The sequence below is a fragment of the Ictidomys tridecemlineatus genome, chromosome 4, assembly GCF_052094955.1.
Source record: "Ictidomys tridecemlineatus isolate mIctTri1 chromosome 4, mIctTri1.hap1, whole genome shotgun sequence".
NCBI classification, from domain to species: domain Eukaryota; kingdom Metazoa; phylum Chordata; class Mammalia; order Rodentia; family Sciuridae; genus Ictidomys; species Ictidomys tridecemlineatus.
This window is the reverse complement of record NC_135480.1, coordinates 172,646,680-172,668,499: the sequence shown is the minus strand read 5'-3', so window position 1 is coordinate 172,668,499 and position 21,820 is coordinate 172,646,680. Positions and strand designations below refer to the sequence as shown.

Here is a 21,820-nt window from a genome sequence, read left to right as displayed (position 1 = left end):
AAATATAGGATAAACTGAGTATATGCAAGAAAATCCAGGAGTTTTGAATTAGAGGTCCATAGTTCAGAAACCATATTATTAGTAACATATGCATTATCTAATCGTATTAGTATACTTAGCCAACAATATACTATGAAGAAGGGTTGTGAAAGGCAAAAACAACTTCAAAATCTTGAGTATAAATGAAACCATTGCTCTGCATAAATTTCTAAGGCAAACTATATAAGAAAAGCTTTCTATAGTTGCTACTTGGATAAAAGCTGCCATTTTCAATAAAAGTAACAAATTTTATTATACCCTAAATACTTTAATATTGTTACATTTAGTTAGTTTACTTAAGATTTACAGCTTAACTTTGGTCATCTAAAATGTGATCAAGGTAATATACTCTCCCTGTAGACAAAATATTTAAGAGGAATTAAACAATATTTTAAAGCTAGACTTACAACCTGAACATATCAAAAAGATGAGAATAACTACTCTGAAAAGAGAAATAACTGACCTGCTTGAGATGCTGGAGACCTTGCCCATTTCTTTATGCAGTTCAGATGAAACACATGATAACAGCTCTGACAACTCCACACTGGGGCTGTGACACGAACCAATTCACAGCACACCATGCATTCATATTTTTCTGTAGTCAGCTGTTCAATTAGAGAACCTGTTGGGAAAAAAAAGATAAACTCAAATATCCTTCACTTTTCGCTAATCACTCAGGAGAAGAAACTAAACAGAGATTTTAAGGGATATCTGATTTTGAATAAGATAGCTATTCAGACATTAAGGTCTACAAAGCAGGATATGCTGAGGCAGAGGATTTAGTAAAAAGATTTTTTAGTGTGCATTCCCATAATTGAGAAAATATTCCCAAGAATTTTCTCAGAAAGATACTAGAGTGGCAAAATGCCCCTGAAAGACAGACAGCTTGAGTGTCCTTGGGGGACACTGTACAATGGAATGTTGCTCTGCACACTCTAAAGGAGAGAGGCCCTCAATCTACCAAATCCATGGATTTAGGCTAGGGTGGGGCTCATGAAGCTGCACTGGTCAGCTGCAAAAGCCTAAATCTGGATATGTTCTAACAATCCATGGGGGAGTGAGATGATTCCAGCAGTTACCCCAGAAGTTTTTCTTTATTTACTCAATAAAGATAGGCTTGGCTCCTATCACAATCTCCATGGTAGTGTTACCAGACCTAAGGAGACACAGTTCCTGATTCCAGGAACTCACCATCTACTGAGACCAAGGGAATAGTTTGGAGTTATAGCTCAATGGTAGAACACACATTTAGCATGCACAAGGCCCTAAATTCCATCCCTAGCACTACATACACAAAGAAACTACCTAATAGGACATATATTTTACTTGTTTTCTCTTGCTTATTATTCAACTCTTTTCACAAAATAGTGCAGACTTTTACTAGAGTGGTGCCTAGGACATGATGAGTACCAATACTATTTCTCCCCCCCTTCCTTTTTTTTAATCATTGCTTAACAATTTCTTTGTAACTTTATTAAATTAAAAAAAAAATTTCTGCCTAGTACCACAGTGAACTAGGTAACCACAATAATTTACACACTGTGTAATGAAAAACACAAAAATAGCATACCCAATAGTATTTCTCATATAAGTAAATGCAGTAATAAAATAAAAATGTACAGGTTCCAGAAAGATCCCAGAAAAAGAAACAGTAGGTCTTTCACTGATGACACTAATCTTTCCTTTAGTTTTATCAAAACATGCCTAACTTGTAAGACATGGCAATGTCCTGCCATTACTCTGTGTTAGTTAACTATCAGGTTTCAGGTGTAAGAGTCTTGTCCACACTAAATGGCAGTCCTGCCTTGACTATTGGCTCTTTTTGAATTCTAGAAGGTATTTTTCCACTATGGCTTCCCTACCATTTCTTAGTCATGACTGTATCTATGCTTCTAATTGGACAAAATGTCCTACTGGCATATTGTCCACTGAAATAATCAGAAAAGCAGAGATATAACTGAAGCATTAACTGACTGAAAACTTTTCAGATATATCAATAAATAACTGCTTAAAGAAAAAAAAAGCTAAAACAAACCAGATTTGGAAAAATTCAAGACTAAAATGAGTTTTAAGACAATCAGGAATTCAATCATGGAGTAGGTATTAGATGAGTTAATAAAGTCGTTGCTAACTTTGTTAAGTGTGAAGACAATACTATGATTATCTAAGAAAATGGCCACTTGCATTGAAAAATTCCATAAGGAAATTAAACAAAAAGTTAAAGTCGATTTTATCTGGATACTAGGACTAAAAGTAAGCTATCCACTAGGGAATTTTAGTAAGTTATCTCACTAAAGTTGAAGTAGCTATATATTTTTTTAAGCTAATACAATGGCAGGCCTGGTTAAGATGTTCAAGTTGGTCTTGTTGAATTCAAAGTATATGTTATACTCATGTATATATTTATTAAATCTAAAGCTTTAGGGTCTGAACATAGAAGTAAGAAGTCAGTGCAGAATGGAGGCAGTGGTCCTTGGATAAAATAACCTAATGAGACCTTATCAATGAGAACAAAGGGTTGAGATAAAACCCCAGGAAACACCCAATAGTAAGGAAAGAGAGGAGGAAGAGACTCAAGCAAAACAGAGAAAATAAGAAAGACCAGAAGTATGTGGTGTCAAGAAAGTCTCACTTCAAAAAAGACTTCCTCTTGTGGGCTGGGGATATAACTCAGTTGGTAGAGTGCTCGCCTTGCATGCACAAGGCCCTGGGTTCAATTCCCTCTTTATATCATACTCAAAGGGAAATTCAGAATAGTAAGGACTGATATGCATCCATCTAATGGGTGTGGCAAATAGAAAACCATTCCTGACCTTATCATTATTCAGCCGAATCAGACGATGATGATACAAAGAAGTGAATCAAAATAGAGAAAACAGCAGACAACTCTGGATAAGCCCGGAATGAAAAGAAAGAAATCATACTAAGAAGTCATTCAGCAGAGGAAATTTTCCTTTTGGAGGGTAGAAAAGACTTGGCAAGAGCTTCAGACTTAGAAGCTGAAAGAGTACATGTGAAAAGGTTGGTGAAAGGAAACAAAGGAAATCTCGGAATGAAATTGAAGGACAGGTAAACAAAGAACTCAAAAGGAACAAAATGGTGAGATAAATATGGCCTATCTGATGATTTCCTCTTTATCAGTAAAGTAGGAAGCTGGCAGGTTCACTTGGGATTTAGGGAGAGGAATCCTTATCTTTGTGAAACTTACAATCTCATGGGAGAAAGTAAACCATAAATAATGAAAATATGTAATACCATAAGACAGAGAAAGGTGATATGGAGAAAAAGAAAATAAGAAAGGACAGGGAATCCTGACAGCGGGGAAGGATTATAATTTTAAATAAGATGATTAGGAAGTATCACAGTTTGCATTTTTAAAGTTCCCTAATGGTTTATGTATTGAAGATTTAGTTTAGTCTCCAGTTAATGGTGCTATAGGGAGGTAGTGGAAACTTGAAGATCTGGGGCCTCATTGGAGGAAGTCAAAGCAATATGGGTGTGTCCTGAAGGGGTTATCAGGACTCCAGCCTCTTTTTCTCTGCTTCTTGGGAGCCATGGGCAGCTCTGCTCTATCACAAGCTCCCTGCCATATGTTGTGTCTCACTGAAGGCCCCAGAATAGACCCAACTGACCATGATTTGAAACTTCTGAAATAATGAGCCAAATTAATTTTTTCCTCTTTTAAACTGTTTATTTCAGGTATTTATCACAGCGATGGAAAGCTAACGCAGGTAGGCTTCTCTAAAAAGATGAATAAACCTGGCTGGGGATGTGGCTCAAGCGGCAGCGCGCTCGCCTGGCATGCGTGCGGCCCCGGGTTCGATCCTCAGTACCACATACCAACAAAGATGTTGTGTCCGCCGAGATCTAAAAAATAATAAATATTGGAAATTCTCTCTCTCTCTCTCTCTCTCTCTCTCCCCTCTCTCACTCTCTCTTTAAAAAAAAATAAATAAATAAAAAGATGAATAAACCTGCAGCAGCACCAAATTTGGTTTTGTCACTTTTCTGGAACAGCATTTTATTTCCCAGGTGCTGATGTAGAATAAAGCAGATTTTCTTCAATTCCCCTCCTCCAGGCGATCACACAAGCGCTCATTCTCCTCCCTGGGCCCATGGCATGCAGAGAGGTTCCCTGCGTGACCTTTTAGACTTCCTTAAAGAGGAAGACGAACGAAGGAGACCCAAGAGATTTCTGAGTGGATGGGGGTTCTGCACCTTCCCCATCCCACAGGTCCTCCCTCTGGCCACTCTCCATCTCTTGTTACCCCTACCTGTTTGAGTCACCGGGAGTGCGTCTGGGTCTCTAGGAGTGGAATGGGTGTTCCTGGGTGCACCTCCTTCCCTTCATGCTTCCCCACACCCTGCCGGAGGTGAGGCTGTGACCACCTGTTGGCTTGTGTCCTAACCACATTGTCCCTCATGAATAAAGTCCCATAATAAAGGTTTTTCCCATAAAAAAAAAAAGCAGATTTTCTGGGGATGAGATTCTGCCAAATGGCTTGGCAAAAGATCATGCTTCACATGATCTGTGATAAGACTCAGCCTGAAAAGAGAATGAAGAAGGGCAAGAGGTAGACAAAACTGGTAGTGTGGGTGCAAGAAAGAGGCTGAGAGAACCAGGACAAACGATTACAGTCAAAAAGTTGACATAAGACTTTCAGTGACAGGATTCTCAGTGTTATTTCCCTGAGAGTGGGTATGGAGATAGGATGAAGTTAAAGGTGACTGTAGTTGAGAAGATGAAAGAACTTCAGGATGGCATAATCCATATGATTGTTAGATGCTAGAGGCACACAGAATATCAGCAGGTTTTATGGCAGATCATTCTCAAACTTGAGCATGCAATTAGAATTACATGGAAGTTTGTTAAAAATAAGATTACAGATCCTGCTCCCAGGATTTTTGTTTGATAAGTCTGGCATGAGGCCCAAGAACCTGCATTTTTAACAGGTTCTTGGGTCTTGCTGATGGTTGCTTATCTGGAACCATACTTTCAGAACCAGTGCAGTAGAGAAATGGAGCAAGATGCATCAATAGGAAGGGCTGGGGATGGGAGATTTGGAGAATAAGAGATGACAAAGATAAGGAGTGCTGGTACGGTATGCAAGCCTGTAATCCCAGTGGCTCGGGAGGTGGAGGCAGGAGAGTGAGTTCAAGCTAAACTCAGCAATTTAGTGAGGTGCTAAGCAACTCAGTGAGATGCTGTCTCTAATAAAATACAAAACAGGGCTGGGGATGTGGCTCAGTGGTCAAGTGCCCCTGAGTTAATTTCCCAGTACCAAAAAAAAAAAAAAAAAAAAAAAAGGAGATAAGGAGACACAGAAGGTGATATAGATAAAACAGAAGTAGTACTTGTCAAGAGCCATCTGGTGTTGTATGCTGAGTGACACATAAGTGCCTTTCCTCTCTGTCAGTGATCACACACAGCACCTGAGATGGGTGTGACTTGCTGAGATGTCAATCAATCTGCTGACAGCAAGACTCCACCTTTCGAAACCCTCTCCCTTACCTTATTTGGGTGGAATATTCTGTCGGGGTAGAATTCTTGCCTAGTATGACCAAGGCTCTGAGTTTTATTCCCAGCACCACAAAAAATAATATAAATAACAATATAATATAAATATCAGAATATAAATAAATAAATAAGTCCCTAATCCTTTCCCAGGTTTTATATTCAGTAAACAGCAGCTCCACTCTTTTAAACTGCTCAGGCACAAAATCCTTAACTTCATCCTGCACTCCTTTCTTTTCTTTTTCTTTTTTTTTAAAGAGAGTGAGAGAGGAGAGAGAGGAGAGAGAGAGAGAATTTTTAATATTTATTTTTTAGTTGGCGGACACAACATCTTTGTTGGTATGTGGTGCTGAGGATCGAACCCGGGCCGCACGCATGCCAGGCGAGCGTGCTACCGCTTGAGCCACATCCCCAGCCCCATCCTGCACTCCTTTCATTCTCTTCTATCATCCAATCTATAAGCTCCTCCTTCCAAATACATCCACAAAGTCTTATAGATCACACTTTCTACCACTAGTATTCACGGTCCAAGTTTCTGTCTTCTCCCATCAGAATTACTATCATATTATACTAATCTGCCCTGTTGTTTTCTCAGTCTTTTCTCCACATAGCAGACTAAATGATCATTATTTTATTTTATTTTATTTTTTATTTATTTTTTAGTTTTCGGCGGACACAACATCTTTGTTTGTATGTGGTGCTGAGGATCGAACCCGGGCCGCATGCATGCCAGGCGAGCGCGAAACTGCTTGAGCCACATCCTCAGCCCCTTATTTTATTTTTTAATATTTATTTTTTAGTTATAATTGAACACAATGCCTTTATTTTATTTATTTATTTTTATGTGGTGCTGAGGATCAAACCCAGGGCCGCACTTATGCTAGGCAAGTGCTCCACCACTGAACCACAACCCCAGCCCAGTGATCATTATTTTAGAAAGAGCATACCATCCTCCCAAAACCCCTAGCAGATTCTCATCTACTTACTCAGAACCAAAACTAAGGGCCTCACATGATCCAGCCCCTATTAATTCTCTGACTGTTTCTCCTACCCGCATTTATTGACCATAATGCCCCTCCCTCCATCTAAATTTGTTCCTCCTCAAAGGGCCACAGAGAGGATTCTGTACTTTGTTTTGGTCTCTGTACAAATGTTTCCTCATGGGCTGGAGATATAGTGGTAACGCACTTGCCTAAGATGTTCCTGGTTCAACCACCAGCATCACCAAAAAAAAGCATATCAATCTATCTAAAATAGCATCCTGGGCTGGGGTTGTGGCTCAGCGGTAGACTACTCACCTCACACATGCAAGACCCTGGGTTCCACCCTCAGCACCACATAAAAATAATAAGTGAAATAAAGGTGTTGTGTCCAACTACAATTAAAAAATATTTTAAAAAAATAGCATCCTGGCCACTTTTGTCTTCAACCTGCTTTGTATTTCTTTTTAAACTTTATCACCACCTGATATATTAAATATTCTGCCTGTCTTCCCTACTACAATGTAAACATTCTCAGTATTTAATGCATCTAGCACAGTGAATGGTATATAGGAACTCAGGCCTCCATATTCGTGGGTTGCACATCTGCTGATTCAAACAATCACAGACTGATTTTTTTTTTCTTTTCCCTTAAAAACTGCTCTGGAATGGGCTGGGGTTGTAGCTCAGTGATAGAGTGCTTGCCTAGCACAGATGAGACAATGGGTTAGATCCTCAGCATCACATAAAAACAAATAAATTAAATAAATAAAAGGTTAAATTCTTTAAAAATACCTGTTCTGTACTGAACATGTACAGCTTTCTTTACTAGTTATTATTCCATAAATACAGTATAACAACTATGTACACAGCATTTACATTTTGTTTGGGACTATAAATAACCTAAAAATAATTTAAAATATATGGGAGAACATGCTTAGGTCATATGAAAATGAGACATCATTTTATATAAGGGACTTCAGTATCTGTGGATTTCAGTATCTGGAAGGGGTCCTGGAACCAACCATCTGTGGATACCAAGAGATGATTGTATTTACACAATAATATGAATGAAGTAACATATACTGTGAGAATGTAAGGCCTTGAGAGATTTACTGAGCAGAAGTCTAAGATGGGCTCCCAGACTTCCACCTCCTTGATGTGTACACTCTGAAAAGGTACCTCCCTTTGAGAAGGGTTATGCCTGACCTAGTCAGGTGAATCCTTTTAAACGAGTGGAGAGTACTGGATGTGGTAGCACATGCCCATGATCCCAGCGTCTTGGGAGACTGAAGCAGGAGGATCACAAGTTCAAAGCCAGCCTCAACAACTCAGCAAGACTCTGTCTTAAAATAAAAAATAAAAAAGGACCAGGTTGTGGCTGAGTGGCTAAGCATCTCTGGGTTTAATTCCTGGTACCAAAAAATAATAAAAAAGTGGACACCTGGGTGCAGTGGTGCTTGTTCATAATCCCAGCTACTCTATAGAGGCTGAGCAAGACAGGAGTATTTAAGTTCAAAGTAGCCTGGGCAACTTGGCAAGACCTTGTCTTAAAATTAAAAGGGCTGGGGATGTAGCTCAGTGGTATAACACTTGCCTAGAATGCATGAGGCCCTGGGTTCAATCCCCAGTACTACTAAAAACAAAACCAATTAACAACAACAAAGGAGACAGAAGTCAGAATGATTTGAAACTTATAGAATATATTTTTCTGTATGCCTCAAAAAAGCTAACTACAATGTTATAAATAAGGCCACATAATAGAAAATTAGGACTGGCTTCTAGGAGCTGAGAGTGAATCCTAGCCAAAAAAAAAAAAAAAAAAAGGACTTCAGTTTGGACCCTTAAGAAACTGAATCCTACCACCAGCAGTGAGAATGAAAGAGGGTCCTGATCCTCAAAGGTCACATCTCTGGCCAAATTTCAGCCTGGGATGCCCTGAATAGAGAATCCAGCTAACCCATACCCAGTCTCCTACTTCACAGCAACTGTCACATATTAAATTTGTGTTATATTAACCCACTATGTTTATGATAATTCATTATAAAGCAATAAGTGACCCATTACCAGCCTTAAGGATTCAAAACAACCCTGAGAGACTAGGAGTGCAGTTCAGTGGTAGAACACTTGCCTAGACTGTGCAAGGTGCTCAGGTGTAATCCCCAGCATTGCCCTGATCCCAGTAGCATACACCTATAATTCCAGCTACTCAGGAGACTAAGGCAAAAGGATCGTAAGTCCAGGCCAGCCCCGGGAACTTAGCAATATCCTTTCTCAAATAAAATGAAAAAAGGGCTTGTAGAGCACTGGCCTAGCATGTGTGAGGCTCTGGGTTCAATCTACACTATCATAAATAAACAAACAACAATAAAAAACAACTCTGGCATAACACTGCTTTGCTTCACATAAAAGTTGAGTCCCAAGGACTACCTGGTAAAGCAAGCAACTAGAAGAATAAAGGCTAGTATAAAAACAGACTCCAGGAATGTGGCAGCTTCATGGGTTAGGCTATATCTCACATTAAAACTGAAAAAAGACCAAGATGGTAAAAGTTCACAATAATAATGGGATAAAACTATTTAGCCTTGATGAGATGTACACTCAGGGAAAAAGGAAAGGTCTCCAACTGTGAAACAAGGGGGAGGGAAACCATGAGGAGAAATACTGATTGCTGTGCTGTTATAAAGGATAGAACTTGAACCAAAATACAGACAGCATCCATAGAAAAAAAAGTTTTCAGTTCAATTTAAGGATGAACTACATATGTTCCATGAGCTGTTAAGACAGAATTCCAAAAAGCTGAAAAAAAGAGACACAGTAACTGTTTTTCTCTTTTGGCAACACTGAGGATTGAACCTGGGGCACTTTACTACTATGTCCCAATCCCTTTCTATTTTGAAAGAGTCTCACTAAGTCACAGAGGCTGGTCTCAAACTTGTGATTCTCCTGCTGCAGCCTCCTGAGTCACTGGGATTACAGGTGTGCACCAATGTGCCTGGCCAATATTTGTTTTTAATGGGTTTACAGACTAGTAAAGGCACTGACACATAAACAAATTATGATTTCCAGTGGTAAATTCTGAAATAGAAGCATATACACATACATACATACTTACATATGTACATATATACACATATATGCGCACGCGTGCGCGCACACACACACATATATACATATATATATACACACCCACCCACACACATATATATATATATATGAAAGATATACATATAAGGTCTGAAAAAAAATTAATGCTATCTATAGGGATGAGAAAATGTTCCCTGAACATTTAACTAAATTAAGCTTTGGAAACATCAATAAGAATTCACATTGGGTGTGGTGGCACACGCTTGTAATTCCAGCAGCTAGGGAGACAGAGACAGGAGGATTGGGAGTTCAAAGTCAACCTCAGCAACAGGGAGGTCAGTGGTTGAGTGCCCTTGAGTTCAATCCCCGGTACAAAAAAAAAAAAAAAAAATTTACCAGTTAGGTTGGGTATAGTAGCATAGGAGGATCACAAGTTTGAGGCCAGCCTCAGCAATTTGCAAGATCCTGTCTTAAAATTAAAAAAAGGACTGGGGAAGTGACTCAGTGGTTAAGTACCCATGGTTTTAATCCTCAGTACAAATAAATAAATAAATCACCAGTAAGCTGAGTAGTAGAAATTCTAGACAGAAGGAGCTTCATGCAACAGCATGGAAAGATACAATAGTACTGAATCCAGGAAATTGAAATGGTGGACACCGAGGTAATAGAAGACAGGCCTGAGTAAGGCAGTAGCCAGAATCTGTATGCAATGAGAACTAATAAATGGAAAAGAGCAGGGAAAAGGCAGTTCAATATGATGCTAAAACAATGCTCTCTGATGGGGGTGCAAGAGATGAAATGAAAGAGAGAAATTAAGAGATCACCATAGGAACCATCACAACTGAGCAGACAAGATGAAGCAGATTAGGTGACACAGGCTGGAACCTGCAAAGAGAGTGTGGATGTTACTATCCCCTACTTCTGCTTTCACAACTCAAAAAAGTCTTCAGGGCTGGGTATGTAGTTCAAAGGTACAATGCTTGCCTAGCATGCACCAGGCCCTGGGTTCAATTCCTAGTACTGCAGGGGAAAAAAAAAATCTTATAGCTAGACATCTTCACCATCTATATCTGCAGTTTTAAGAACCCTTACAAAGCTCCTTATATGAAAAAGTCCTTATTTATATTTGTTTGTAATATACATAAAACCATGTTAAGTACTTACCAGTGGGAAGAAGAGCAACAGAACCCAGGCACAAGAAGAATTAAGATACTTTTCACTGTGTACCTTTTTGTACTTTGTTTTCTAAATTATGTGAATATATTACTTGTTAAAAAAAATATTAAAAATAGGGCTGGGGATGTGGCTCAAGCGGTAGTGTGCTTGCCTGGCGTGCATGCAGCCTGGGTTCGATCCTCAACACCACATACAAACAAAGATGTTGTGTCTGCTGAAAACTGAAAAATAAATATTTAAAAAAATATATATATATTAAAAATATATTTCCACACATCTAGGTGGGTTTACCTGTATGGGTTTCCACATTCTTTAACACATGGTTCTGTTTGCCTCGGGAGAAAGAAGATATCACTTGAGGATCCTGTCTCCTTATAGCACTTTTCTCTTGGTCAACCCTTCTGGAAGACTTGTTGACAACTGCCAAATTCCCACTGTCACAGGCTGATTTTGTTGGTCTTTCATTGAGATTGTCCTTTGGAATGGGGGCCAGGTTGATTCTGGGCCCTGCATTTGTATGTCGTTGGCTCTCTTGTTTTGGTGGATTCCGGCCTGGTCGTGGCCTGGCCCCTTCCACTTCCCACGGAGGCCTTTTCTGTGGGTATCTTCTTTGCTCATTTCGTCTGGCTCCATACCCATCCAGTGCTCCTTTTTTACAGGATGCATCTGAAGAGTCAGGGTGGCAAACCCCCACAGATTTGGTATTTTCAAGTCCAGAATCCTCAAGTTTTGGAGTCATTTTGTTACCCCATTCACACTTTAGTTTCCCCTTGACTTTTGATCCTCTACCATAACTGTATACAAATTGAGCTGACTTTTTCGGTTTTGCTCCCCTGGGATCTGCACCAACAATTTCTTTCTCACTCTCAGAAGGGCTATACTCACTGAGGTTTGTCCCACTCTCTGGCCTGGCCACACTTTCTAAGCTAATTGTATCTGAGCCCTGGTCATTGAGCCCTTGTATTTTCTTGACTCTGATGTGATGTTTTTCATGCTTTAATTTTTGCCAAGGCTGACTCTGAAGGTTATGGTTCTTGAGTGACTTATTAGAAGTAGAAGACTGGAAAAAAGTCTGTTGACTCTTAGGTTTACTTCCTGAAGGATAACTGTGCTGATGAACAACAGTGATGTCATCATAAGGAATCTGCCTAGAAATGTGACAGGGAGGTGACGAACTATAATTTCTTCTGCCAATCCTATTGGAGTCTGATTTTCTTTGAGTCCCACAATTTAGACCAGAATTTTTTCTCTCCTGAGGAATGAATTCAGCGGCTTCTGTATTCAATTTAAAAGTACCTAGGACATAAGAAATAGACATGTCAGTAAGGAAATGAATGTGTTACCCTACAAGACTCTAAACCATATCTAAAAATCATTTTCCTAAGGACATTGTACAAAATAAACCCTTAGGGCTAGGGTTGTGGCTCAGTGGTAGAGTGCTTGCGTAGCATGTGTGAGGCACTGGGTTCGATCCTCAGCGCCGCATATAAATAAATAAATAAATAGATTAATTAAAGATCCATCAACAACTAATAAAAATATTAAAAAGAAAAACAAACAAACAAACAAAAAAAACTGGCTGGGGATGTGGCTCAAGCGATAGTGCGCTCCTCTGGCATGCGTGTGGCCCGGGTTCGATCCTCAGCACCACATACCAACAAAGATGTTGTGTCCACCGAGAACTAAAAAAAAAATAAATAAATATTTAAAAAATTCTCTCTCTCTCTCTGTAAAAAAAACAAAAAACAAAAAAACAAACTCTTAGACCTGTGAAGCTGATGTGATGGGTTCAAAGCTTTTTTTTGAGGGGTGCTGGGGATCAAATATAGGACCTTGTACATGAAAGGCAAGCACTCTACCAACTGAGCTATAGCCCCAGCCATCAAGGTTCTTGTAGAGGATACATTATCCCTTATCCACTGGTTATAGAGCCATAACAGCTAAGAGCTGCTGAGTAAAAATGCTCATCTGGGCCATCAGGCATTATGTACACATGCATTTATTTTATCAAAATATTAAAGGTCAGTTAACAGTACAGGAATGAGCCATCAGTCACCAGAGTCTTTCCAAACTCTAAAGTAGCATTGTGCAATACCAAGTAAACAAACTTTGAAGTCAGCTGAAACAGGTTTAAACACTCTCCAATTTATGTTATGAGGTTAGGGATATCACTTGAACACCACTAGCCTCAGTTTCCACATCTATAAGAGTTTTTTTTAAAGGATTATTTGAGATAATTTTAAAAATATTTTAAATAAGATTTCACACAGAAAATATTAGCATAGTAAGCATTACTTTCCATCTCTTTTCCCAGGAATATATTTTTGATTTTCCATAACAACACCCATAATATGCTCTAGAGTTCCAGTCTCAAAATAGATCATACAGGGCTGGGGTTGTGGCTCAGTGGTAGAGCGCTTGCCTAGCATGTGCGAGGCTCTGAGTTCGATCCTCAGCACCATATAAAAATAAATAAATAAAATATTGTGTCCAACTAAAAAATAAATATTTTTTTAAAAACTGATTATACAGAGGCTGGGGATATAGCTCAGTTGGTAGAGTGCCTGCCTTACATGCACAAGGCCCTGGATTCAATCCCCAGCATCACACACACACACACACACACACACACACACACACACACACACCAAAAAAAAAAAAAAAAAAAAGTTGATCATATGTCCCTTAAACTCACTCACTTTGCTCTTCTAAAATAATTTTTTTTCCTCTTTCTTTTTGGTACTGGGGACTGATCCAGGCATGCTTTATCGCTAAGTTACATCCCAAGCCCCTTTAAAATTTTTACTTTGAGACAGGGTGGGGCAGAAATGCAGAGGCTGGCCTTAAACTTGTGAACCTCCTGCTTCAGGCTCCTGAGGAGCTGGGATTACAGGTATGTGCCATCATACCTGGCTCCAGAATGATTTTAGGATAGTCAACTCAGTCCCTAAAGCCCTAAAGAAAAAATGATTAGCCTAACAACACAAAATCAGTTGGAAACATATAAAATAAGTCAACAGAGTCTGAAAGACATGGATTTAAGTCCCTATCACCTACTGTGCTTTAATGTAAGTTTTCTCCCTACAACAAATAGAGTTCCTGTAAAGAGTAAAGCAAGGGTGGGAAGAGGGAAGTACTAGGGAGTAATGTTGGTCAAATTATATTGTTACATTGTATGCATGGATGTAACAATAAATATCATCATTGTGTACAACTATGGTGCACCAATTAAAAAATGTGGAAAAAAAGAGTAAAGCAAGTTAATGACATGTATAAAGTAGATACAACAGTCTTTATTCTTGCTGTTAGGAATACAGACTATGGACTACCTGAAACATATACAGTCAAGTGCAGATGGATACAGTGCAGGTTTAATAATATGGCCTAACATTTGTTAGGTACTTAATATGTGCTGGGCACTATTCTAAGTTCTTTACATGTGTTAACTCAGTTAATCTTTATACATTCTAGATGAGAAAACTAAGGCACAGAGAGAGTAACTTGCCTAAAGACACAGAGGTATTCCAATGCAGACTCAGGATTCTAGCTCAGGATGTGTGGCACCAGAGACCAGATAAACACAGTGAAGAACTGAATGAGTTCATAAAAGTCATAAAGTAACCTCTCACTTAATCCCAGATTTCTACTGAACACTTCCACATAGGCAGAATTCTAGGGGTGGAGTGTAAGGCTGCACAAAATGGCATGAGGATTAGATAAATTCAGAAGGTGGTAGAGATTTTCTATAGATATAAGATACAAATTAAAGATAAGGAGTGGTAAACTGGACCAAGAGGTCAGTTTTCCTGCTTAAAAAAAGGAAGGCTGAGGGGCTGGGATTGTGGCTCAGCAGTAGAGTGCTTGCCTAGCACCAGTGGGACCCGAGTTCTATCCTCAGACCACATAAAAATAAAGGCATTGTGTTGAGTCCATCTACACCTAAGAAATAAATATTTAAAAAAAAAAAAAAAAAAGGAAGGCTGAAAAGAGGGGCAGAAATAAGGTCAGTGAAGTTGTCCAGAATAGCCTTTTGGGCTGGAATGAATCAATACAGACAGGGCTGCACCTATTCATACAGTTTATATTCCATTAGACATTAAGTATAAGGCAAAGCCCTCAGAAAGACACTTAAGAGACATGAGGAAGGGAAAAGAGATACATGAGTCAGGAAACTGGACCATAGCAAACATCAGAGAGACTCCTTTCACTATTTAAGTAAGTGAAAGTTACTCAATAACTGGAATGTCTTCTCATCCAGACATGGCTCTTACAGAAGTAAGTGGTATCAAGATCCAAGATAACACAGCATCATGGTAGGTGTTCAACAGGCGATCAGAGCAGAATAAGGGCAAAGCCAACTGGCAGACTATAAAGTCCAGGGACAAAGCTGACATGGAAAGTCTACCCATGAAAAAAAGATTCCTCCTGAATTAGGCTACCATTTAAGGACCTTAAATGGAGAGGGAGGTTGTAAAATAGAGATGATGCTAAAATAAGAAAATGGAATAGGGAACTAAAACAAAAACAAAGAATCACAAGAGTAGAGAGGTCTTTGAACTATGGGACTCAGTAAATGCATTCACAGGTGGAGGTGGTAACTTGGAGCCCACACCAGAGGCCAACAACTATGTCTTACAACTAGCCTTTATTTACCCTTTCCACTTTAAACATTGAGAGATTTAGAAATAAGTGAGCCTGAGGATTGGAAGACCAATAGATCCAGTTTAGAGGGTCTAGTGAAGGACTAGTTGCGGAAAATAGCAAAAATATCAACCTAAAAAGCTTTTTCATATCCCTGTTGGGCATGGTGTGCATGACTGTAATCCCAGTTATTTGGGGGGGCTGAGGCGGGAGGATCACAAGTTTGAGGCCATCCTTGGCACTTTAGCAAGATCCTGTCTCAACATAAACAACAAAAAGGGCTAGAGATGGGGCTGGGGATGTGGCTCAAGCGGTAGCGCGCTCGCCTGGCATGCGTGTGGCCCGGGTTCGATCCTCAGCACCACATACAAACAAAGATGTTATGTCCGCCGAAAACTAAAAACTAAATATTAAAAATTCTCTCTCTCTCTCTCTCTCTCTAAGAAGAGAAAAAAGAAAAATAAAAAATAAAAAGTAAAAAAAAAAAAAAAGGGGCTAGAGATGTAGCTCAGTCATAGAGCACCCCTGGGTTCAATCTTCAATACCATTTACACAAAATAAGATTTTCACTGGGAACAGTGATGCATACCTGTAGTCCCAGTGGCTCAAGAGACTGAGGCAAGAGGATCATGAGCTCAAAACCAGCCTCGGCAACTTATCAAAACCCGTCTCTAAATAAAAAATAAAAAGGGCAGGGGATGTAGCTCAGTGGTTAAGTGCCCCTGGGTTCAATCCCTGGACCAAAAAAAACAAAAACAAAAACTCTCTCCCCAAGATTTGCTGAGAGCCATTGCCAAGTAGGAATGATGCATGGAAATTTCCTTGCCAGCGTACCCCATGTTGCTTAGAGGAAGGACCCTGGAAATGGACATTTGAAGTGACATTGCATGTATGTTTGAAAAAGGTGACCCTGCTTAAGGTCCAGGGTGGATCCGGGTTTAAGGAGGATCCTACTGGATTAGGGGGGGATCAGGTTTTAGGGAGTATCCCTTGGGTTTAGGGCGTTCCAGGTTTAAGGTTATTCCTGCTGGGAATAGGGCGTATCCTGCTGCCTGAGTTCCCATTGAGTTCTCATGGAATTCAGAAAGTATTTGGGATTCAAAGCCTGGTGGAGTGCGTGGCTAGTGATCTTGTGCCCAGCCAGACTGCGGCATTGTAGATTCAAACAGCAATTCTTTATTCCCGAACTCACATGGGCCCTCTACAAACAGGTTCTGGGGAAATCCAAGTTCTGCCCGCAAAATTCAAAAATTTCCAATTTTTCAAATTGAGGTCACAGTAATAAATATTTTATTTGCTATCTAGTACACAAATACATACATAATCTTATTGGTGCCCCAATACGATCTTAAATCTTAGTTCTGTGGCAGAGCTAAGATTCAAACCAACAAATGCTAGAAATTGTTGCCTTGTTTTTTCAGAAACAGTGAAATCAAAAACCAAGTCATGTAGCAGCCAGGCACAACGGAATACACCTACCAAAACAACAACAAATCAAAACAAAAAAACCCTATTAAATCAAAATAGTGGGTAGTGACAACTACTTTTAAAAGTGATACACAAGACAGATGCTACAGTGTAACTGTAGCTACTTGGGGAGGCTGAGGCAAGAGGATAGAAAATTTGACTCTGGTCTGGGTAACTTAGCAAGACCCTGTCCTAAGATTTTAAAAAAGGGTTGGGGATGTAGCTGAGTGGTAGAGTGCTTGCCTATCATGCGTGAGGCCCGGGTTTAAACACACACACACACACACACACACACACACACACACACATACACGGAAGAGAGTATATCACTGATAGTAAAGGAAAACATTGCTCCTGGAAATATTTAGTTCACTTTCACGTTCTGTAAGTGTGAAATAAGCTTGTGATACAAAATTATTTTTGGTCCCTACCACAAAGTTTGGAAGCCACGAATCTACCGTACACACTGAAGGAAATGAAAATGGACGTTATACTAACAGTCAAATAAGGCGGTCTACAGAGGCAACTCCATGAAGGGAAGTTAGCTAACAGACACAGTTCAGTGCGAGAGCTTTTACAGTTTATAACTTATTTAATCTGACAGATGAGGAAACTGAGACTTGATCACCACTGGTGTTCGGCTGGAGCGCGCGCCGCCACTCCAAGAGGTATGCATACACCCCAAGCACAGCGCGCACACCCGATGGAACCGAGAGCCCGCCAGGCACTGGCGGCAACTTGGCCGACGCCCGCCGTTCAAAGGTGAGCCAGATGTACCCTAGATGGCCGATATAAGCCCCGTGGGACAGCGGGACACCCGTATCGATTCACTGGGCGCCAGAACAAGCCCGATCTCCTCGGAAACCCAGATGCCGGGCTTCACCACCCAGTTGAAGATGCTGGAGGTCTCCGTTTGCGCGACGAGCGTGGCTTGGCCCTTCTGAGCCACTATTCCCAAGTCTAGCATGAGCCACTCTCGCGATATAAATTGCTGGAGCCCTAGCATTTAGTCATTGACCAAACTGCCCTTCCCTGAGAAGGGCCCAGTCCCGCGCGGGACAGGACAGTACCTGAGACAGGAGGCGCCTCCGCCATCCCGTGCCGCAGCACCTAAAGCGAGCCCGCAGCCAAGAGAGCGCTGTCACCCGGTCACGTGCCTCTGACTTCCGGCGCCGCACGACGATTCGCATCGGCGCGCCAGGTAGACTGCCACGGAGATTGCGCGGCCTGAATTGAACGACTCGAGTTCGTGACGTCAGACAGACGCGCCAGGCGGAAGGAGGCGTGCAGCTGGTGGCAAGGAGAGGTGGCAAAAGATTGTAGGAGGAAGGGCAGGGACTTGCGTAATCTTGTTTTTCTTTTTGCGATGCTTTGTGTTTTCCAGCTACTACGCCCTTTTGCCCCGCCACCCAGGAGTCTTCAGGAGTCAGCTCAGACCTCACCATTCCAGAATAGTTTAAGCTTGGAGTTAAACAACAACAATAAAAACCACCTAATCAGGCCCTGTGGCGCCCTCCTGTAATTCCAGCTGCTCCAGAGTTAAAGACCGGAAGGGAAATTCGAGGCCATCCCGGACAATTTAGGGAGACGGTGTCATTTTTTTTTTTTTTTGAAGGGCTGGGTATGTGTTAAGAATGCTTGCTTAGACCCCGGGTTAGATCCCCAATACTGAGAAACAAAATCACTTACGTACTCAAATAGTAATCCAGAGGCAAAATATGAAAACCAAACGGTAAAGCACTGATAAAGAATTCCTATAAATCTGTTAGAAAAAGTCAAATCGTATATTCAAAACTTGAACTTGAACGGGCAAGCGACAAATAGAGATGGACACCAAACAAGGGAGAAAGTTAACTAATAACTTTTAAAGGATACATTTTTAAATGAATGTGTGAAGATGTTCTGTGGTGGCATTTTACCAATCAGCTTGGATAAGGTGTTCTAAAAGTAATTAATGGGAAAACAAGTGGGCAATAATTATGAAAAGCCTTCACTGATGATGGAGGAATGCAAAATTTTAAAATAAGATTTTAGTTTTGTTTTGCCTGTCATTTCCAGAAATTAAAAGCATAGCCACGGTGTCTCAAATCAGTTCCCTAACTTTCCACCTTAAGAAACTATAAAAAGAAAGCAAACTAAATGAAAGTGAGCACAGTAATAAATATTAAACTAGAAATTAGTGGAAAACAGAGAAAAATTAACAATGCAATTCACTGAACAAAAACGACAAAATGGAAAAACTTTTAGCTAACCTAAGGGGGAAAAAAAGATTTGAATTTCTAAAAATAGCTATGGATGAGGGGGCATTACTGCCAATCTTAAAGAATCAAAAGGAAATACCACAAAAACCTTATGCCAACAAATTACTTTGATGAAGTGAACAATTACTAAAACTGATTCAAGAACAAATAGAAAACCTGCATAGATCAAGAATAAGTAGAGAGAGAATTAGAAACCAAAAAACTTCCCCCAAAAGAATAAGCCCAAGCCCAGATGGCTTAAGCATTGGTGAATTCTATCATTTGTTCAAAAAGTGAACATCAATCCTTCACAAATTCTTTCAAAAAATAGAGGAGGGGATACTTCCCAACTAATTCCACAGATGAAACACCTCTGCCTTAGGGCAATCATTGCCTATCTCTAAGCTGCAGAAATGGATGTTAATAGTTCAGATTGTCCATGAAAAATAGATTCAGACTGGTCAGGCACCCTAGGGCATTGGGTGCTACTTTAACTCCCCCTCCCCTCAACTTTGGCTACTTTAAGGCCTACCTACCTGAGGAGTTTTTAAAAATCCAAGTATCCATACTGTATCTGGATTTATTATATCAGCAGGCATAGTAGTACATGCCTATAATCCCAACAACACAGGAGGCTGAGGCAGGAGCAAGGTAGAGGCCAACCTAGGCAACTCAATGAAACCCTGTCTTGAACAAAAAAACTAATGAGGACTGGAGAGGAAAACTAAAAAATAGGGGTGATAGAAGTAGAAGTGCCACACTTTGGGGCTGGGGATGTGGCTCAAGCGGTAGCGCGCTCGCCTGGCATGCGTGCGGCCCAGGTTCGATCCTCAGCACCACATACCAACAAAGATGTTGTGTCCGCCGAGAACTAAAAAATAAATATTAAAAAAAATTCTCTCTCTCTCGCTCTCTCTCCTCTCTCTCTCTTTAAAAAAAAAAATAAAAATAAAAATAAAAAAAGAAGTGCCACACTTTCACATATCATTCCAGTTTACTGCCCCACTTCTACTAAACTCAGGGCTGACAAATTAAAACTCGAGACTATCTGCACTCAATTCTGCTCTCTAATGATTAACAGGTAACAGCCAGGTGCAGTGGTGCCTACTTGCAATTCCAGCATCTGAGGAGGCTGAAGCAGGAGGATTGCAAGTAGGAGGATAGCCTCAGCAGCTTAGCAAGACCTGCTCTTAAAATAATTTTTTTAAAAAAGGGCTGGGAGTGGGGATCAGTTGAAGAGACCCTTTGGGTTCAATCCCTAGTACCAAAGGGTGGCAGGTAATAAAAGCCAATAAAATGAAGATTTTTAGGTAGAATGATTGCTCCCTTTAAGACTAATGTAGTATAGTTGGAGAACCAAATATCAACCAATATATGGGTAATATGATTTGAATGTCTTCCCTTGAAATTCAAGTAGAAATCTAGTTTTGTCATTTTAACAGTACTAAGCGTGGGACCTTTAAAGGTTTATTAAGCCACCAGAGCTTTGGCTTCATGAATGAATTAAGTCTGTTATGATGGGAGTGGTTTGGTAGTTTGCCCTTCTGTTTACTCTCTCTCTCATGCTCTTGCCATGTAATGCTTTCCTCCATGTTATGATGCAGCAAGAAGGCCCTCACCAGATCCACTCCCTGGATCTTGGAATTCCTAGCCTCTGGAACTGTGAGTCAAACAAACTTCTATTGTTTATAATTTTATCCAGTCTGTGGTATCTTGTTATAGCAGAAAACAGATTAAGACAATGGGACTTGGCTAGCATAAGCATGATAAGGAATAAACGAGGAATGTTTTCCAAGAGTGAACCCTAAGACAATGAGCTTAATTTGGCTGTTAGATTTTAGGTAGTGTGGGGGATTTAAATGAACAAGCCCAGAATTGAAAATAAGAAATCAAGGTTAGTTAGTGACAGTTATAGTTGAAATCTAGTTGAGAATTCTCAAAGAGTATTTAAGATTGATATTCTTTTCTGTCAAAATTAAACCTAAAGTCTGAGTTTCCTAATATGTAACAAAAATGTGTTGGCAGTAATCTAAAACATGATTGAAATGTAGCCATTTTGAACCCTGCCATCAAATTTCCTTTTGTCCTTTGTCTTCAGATTACAATGCCTATAGTATAGTAGGTGATCCAATCATAACTATAGCCTTTCCCCTTCCCCTCCCCAATTTAAAATTAGTCAATCATGTAGATTATAACCCCAACCTCCTATCAGATCAAGAGGCAGTGCTGCATTAGGGATAATAACCTAGGCAGACTTCTTGCCTAGTGTGCTTGCTTGTCAGAAATTTTGGTAGCACACCTTCTGCAGAAGTAAAATTTACCTTGCTAACTAATTTTTGGGTACATGTCTGATTTCTTTGGCACCCCAACATTCTTAACAAGTATAGATTGGAATTATAATGGAAGAAATATTTAAGGGGCTGAGAAAGAGAAGTCCATTGAAGAGAATAAGTGTCCAGAGGAGAACTCAGAGAAGCCAAGAAAGATCTCAAGAAAGTAATAATGAATATTGTAATGTTTGCTCCCAGTGGAGACTTCTTAAGAGTGTGAGATCAGTGGGAGTAGGAGAGTTACATAAATATTTTGTCCCTACCTATAACTAACAGTGAACTTTTGAAGAGAGGTACTGACTGGTTTTAGTATTACTTGAGCTGGCATAGAGATTTCTATAGAAC

At 40.1% G+C, this 21,820-nt stretch overlaps 1 protein-coding gene across 2 annotated transcripts in view; it reads right to left on the bottom strand.

The window, feature by feature from the left end:
* Nfx1 (nuclear transcription factor, X-box binding 1) overlaps positions 1-18,129 on the bottom strand; it is a 61,932-nt gene extending 43,803 nt beyond the window's left edge. For both annotated transcript variants that reach the window (XM_005326190.5, XM_078047742.1), the window contains exons 1-3: positions 17,976-18,129; positions 11,089-12,093; positions 503-661 (exon numbers count right to left, since the gene is read on the bottom strand). In XM_005326190.5, the coding sequence (XP_005326247.1) occupies positions 503-661; positions 11,089-12,093; positions 17,976-18,000 (1,189 nt within the window). In that variant the 5' untranslated portion in view covers positions 18,001-18,129. The remainder of the gene's footprint in view (positions 1-502; positions 662-11,088; positions 12,094-17,975) is intronic.
* Positions 18,130-21,820: the final 3,691 nt, after the last annotated feature.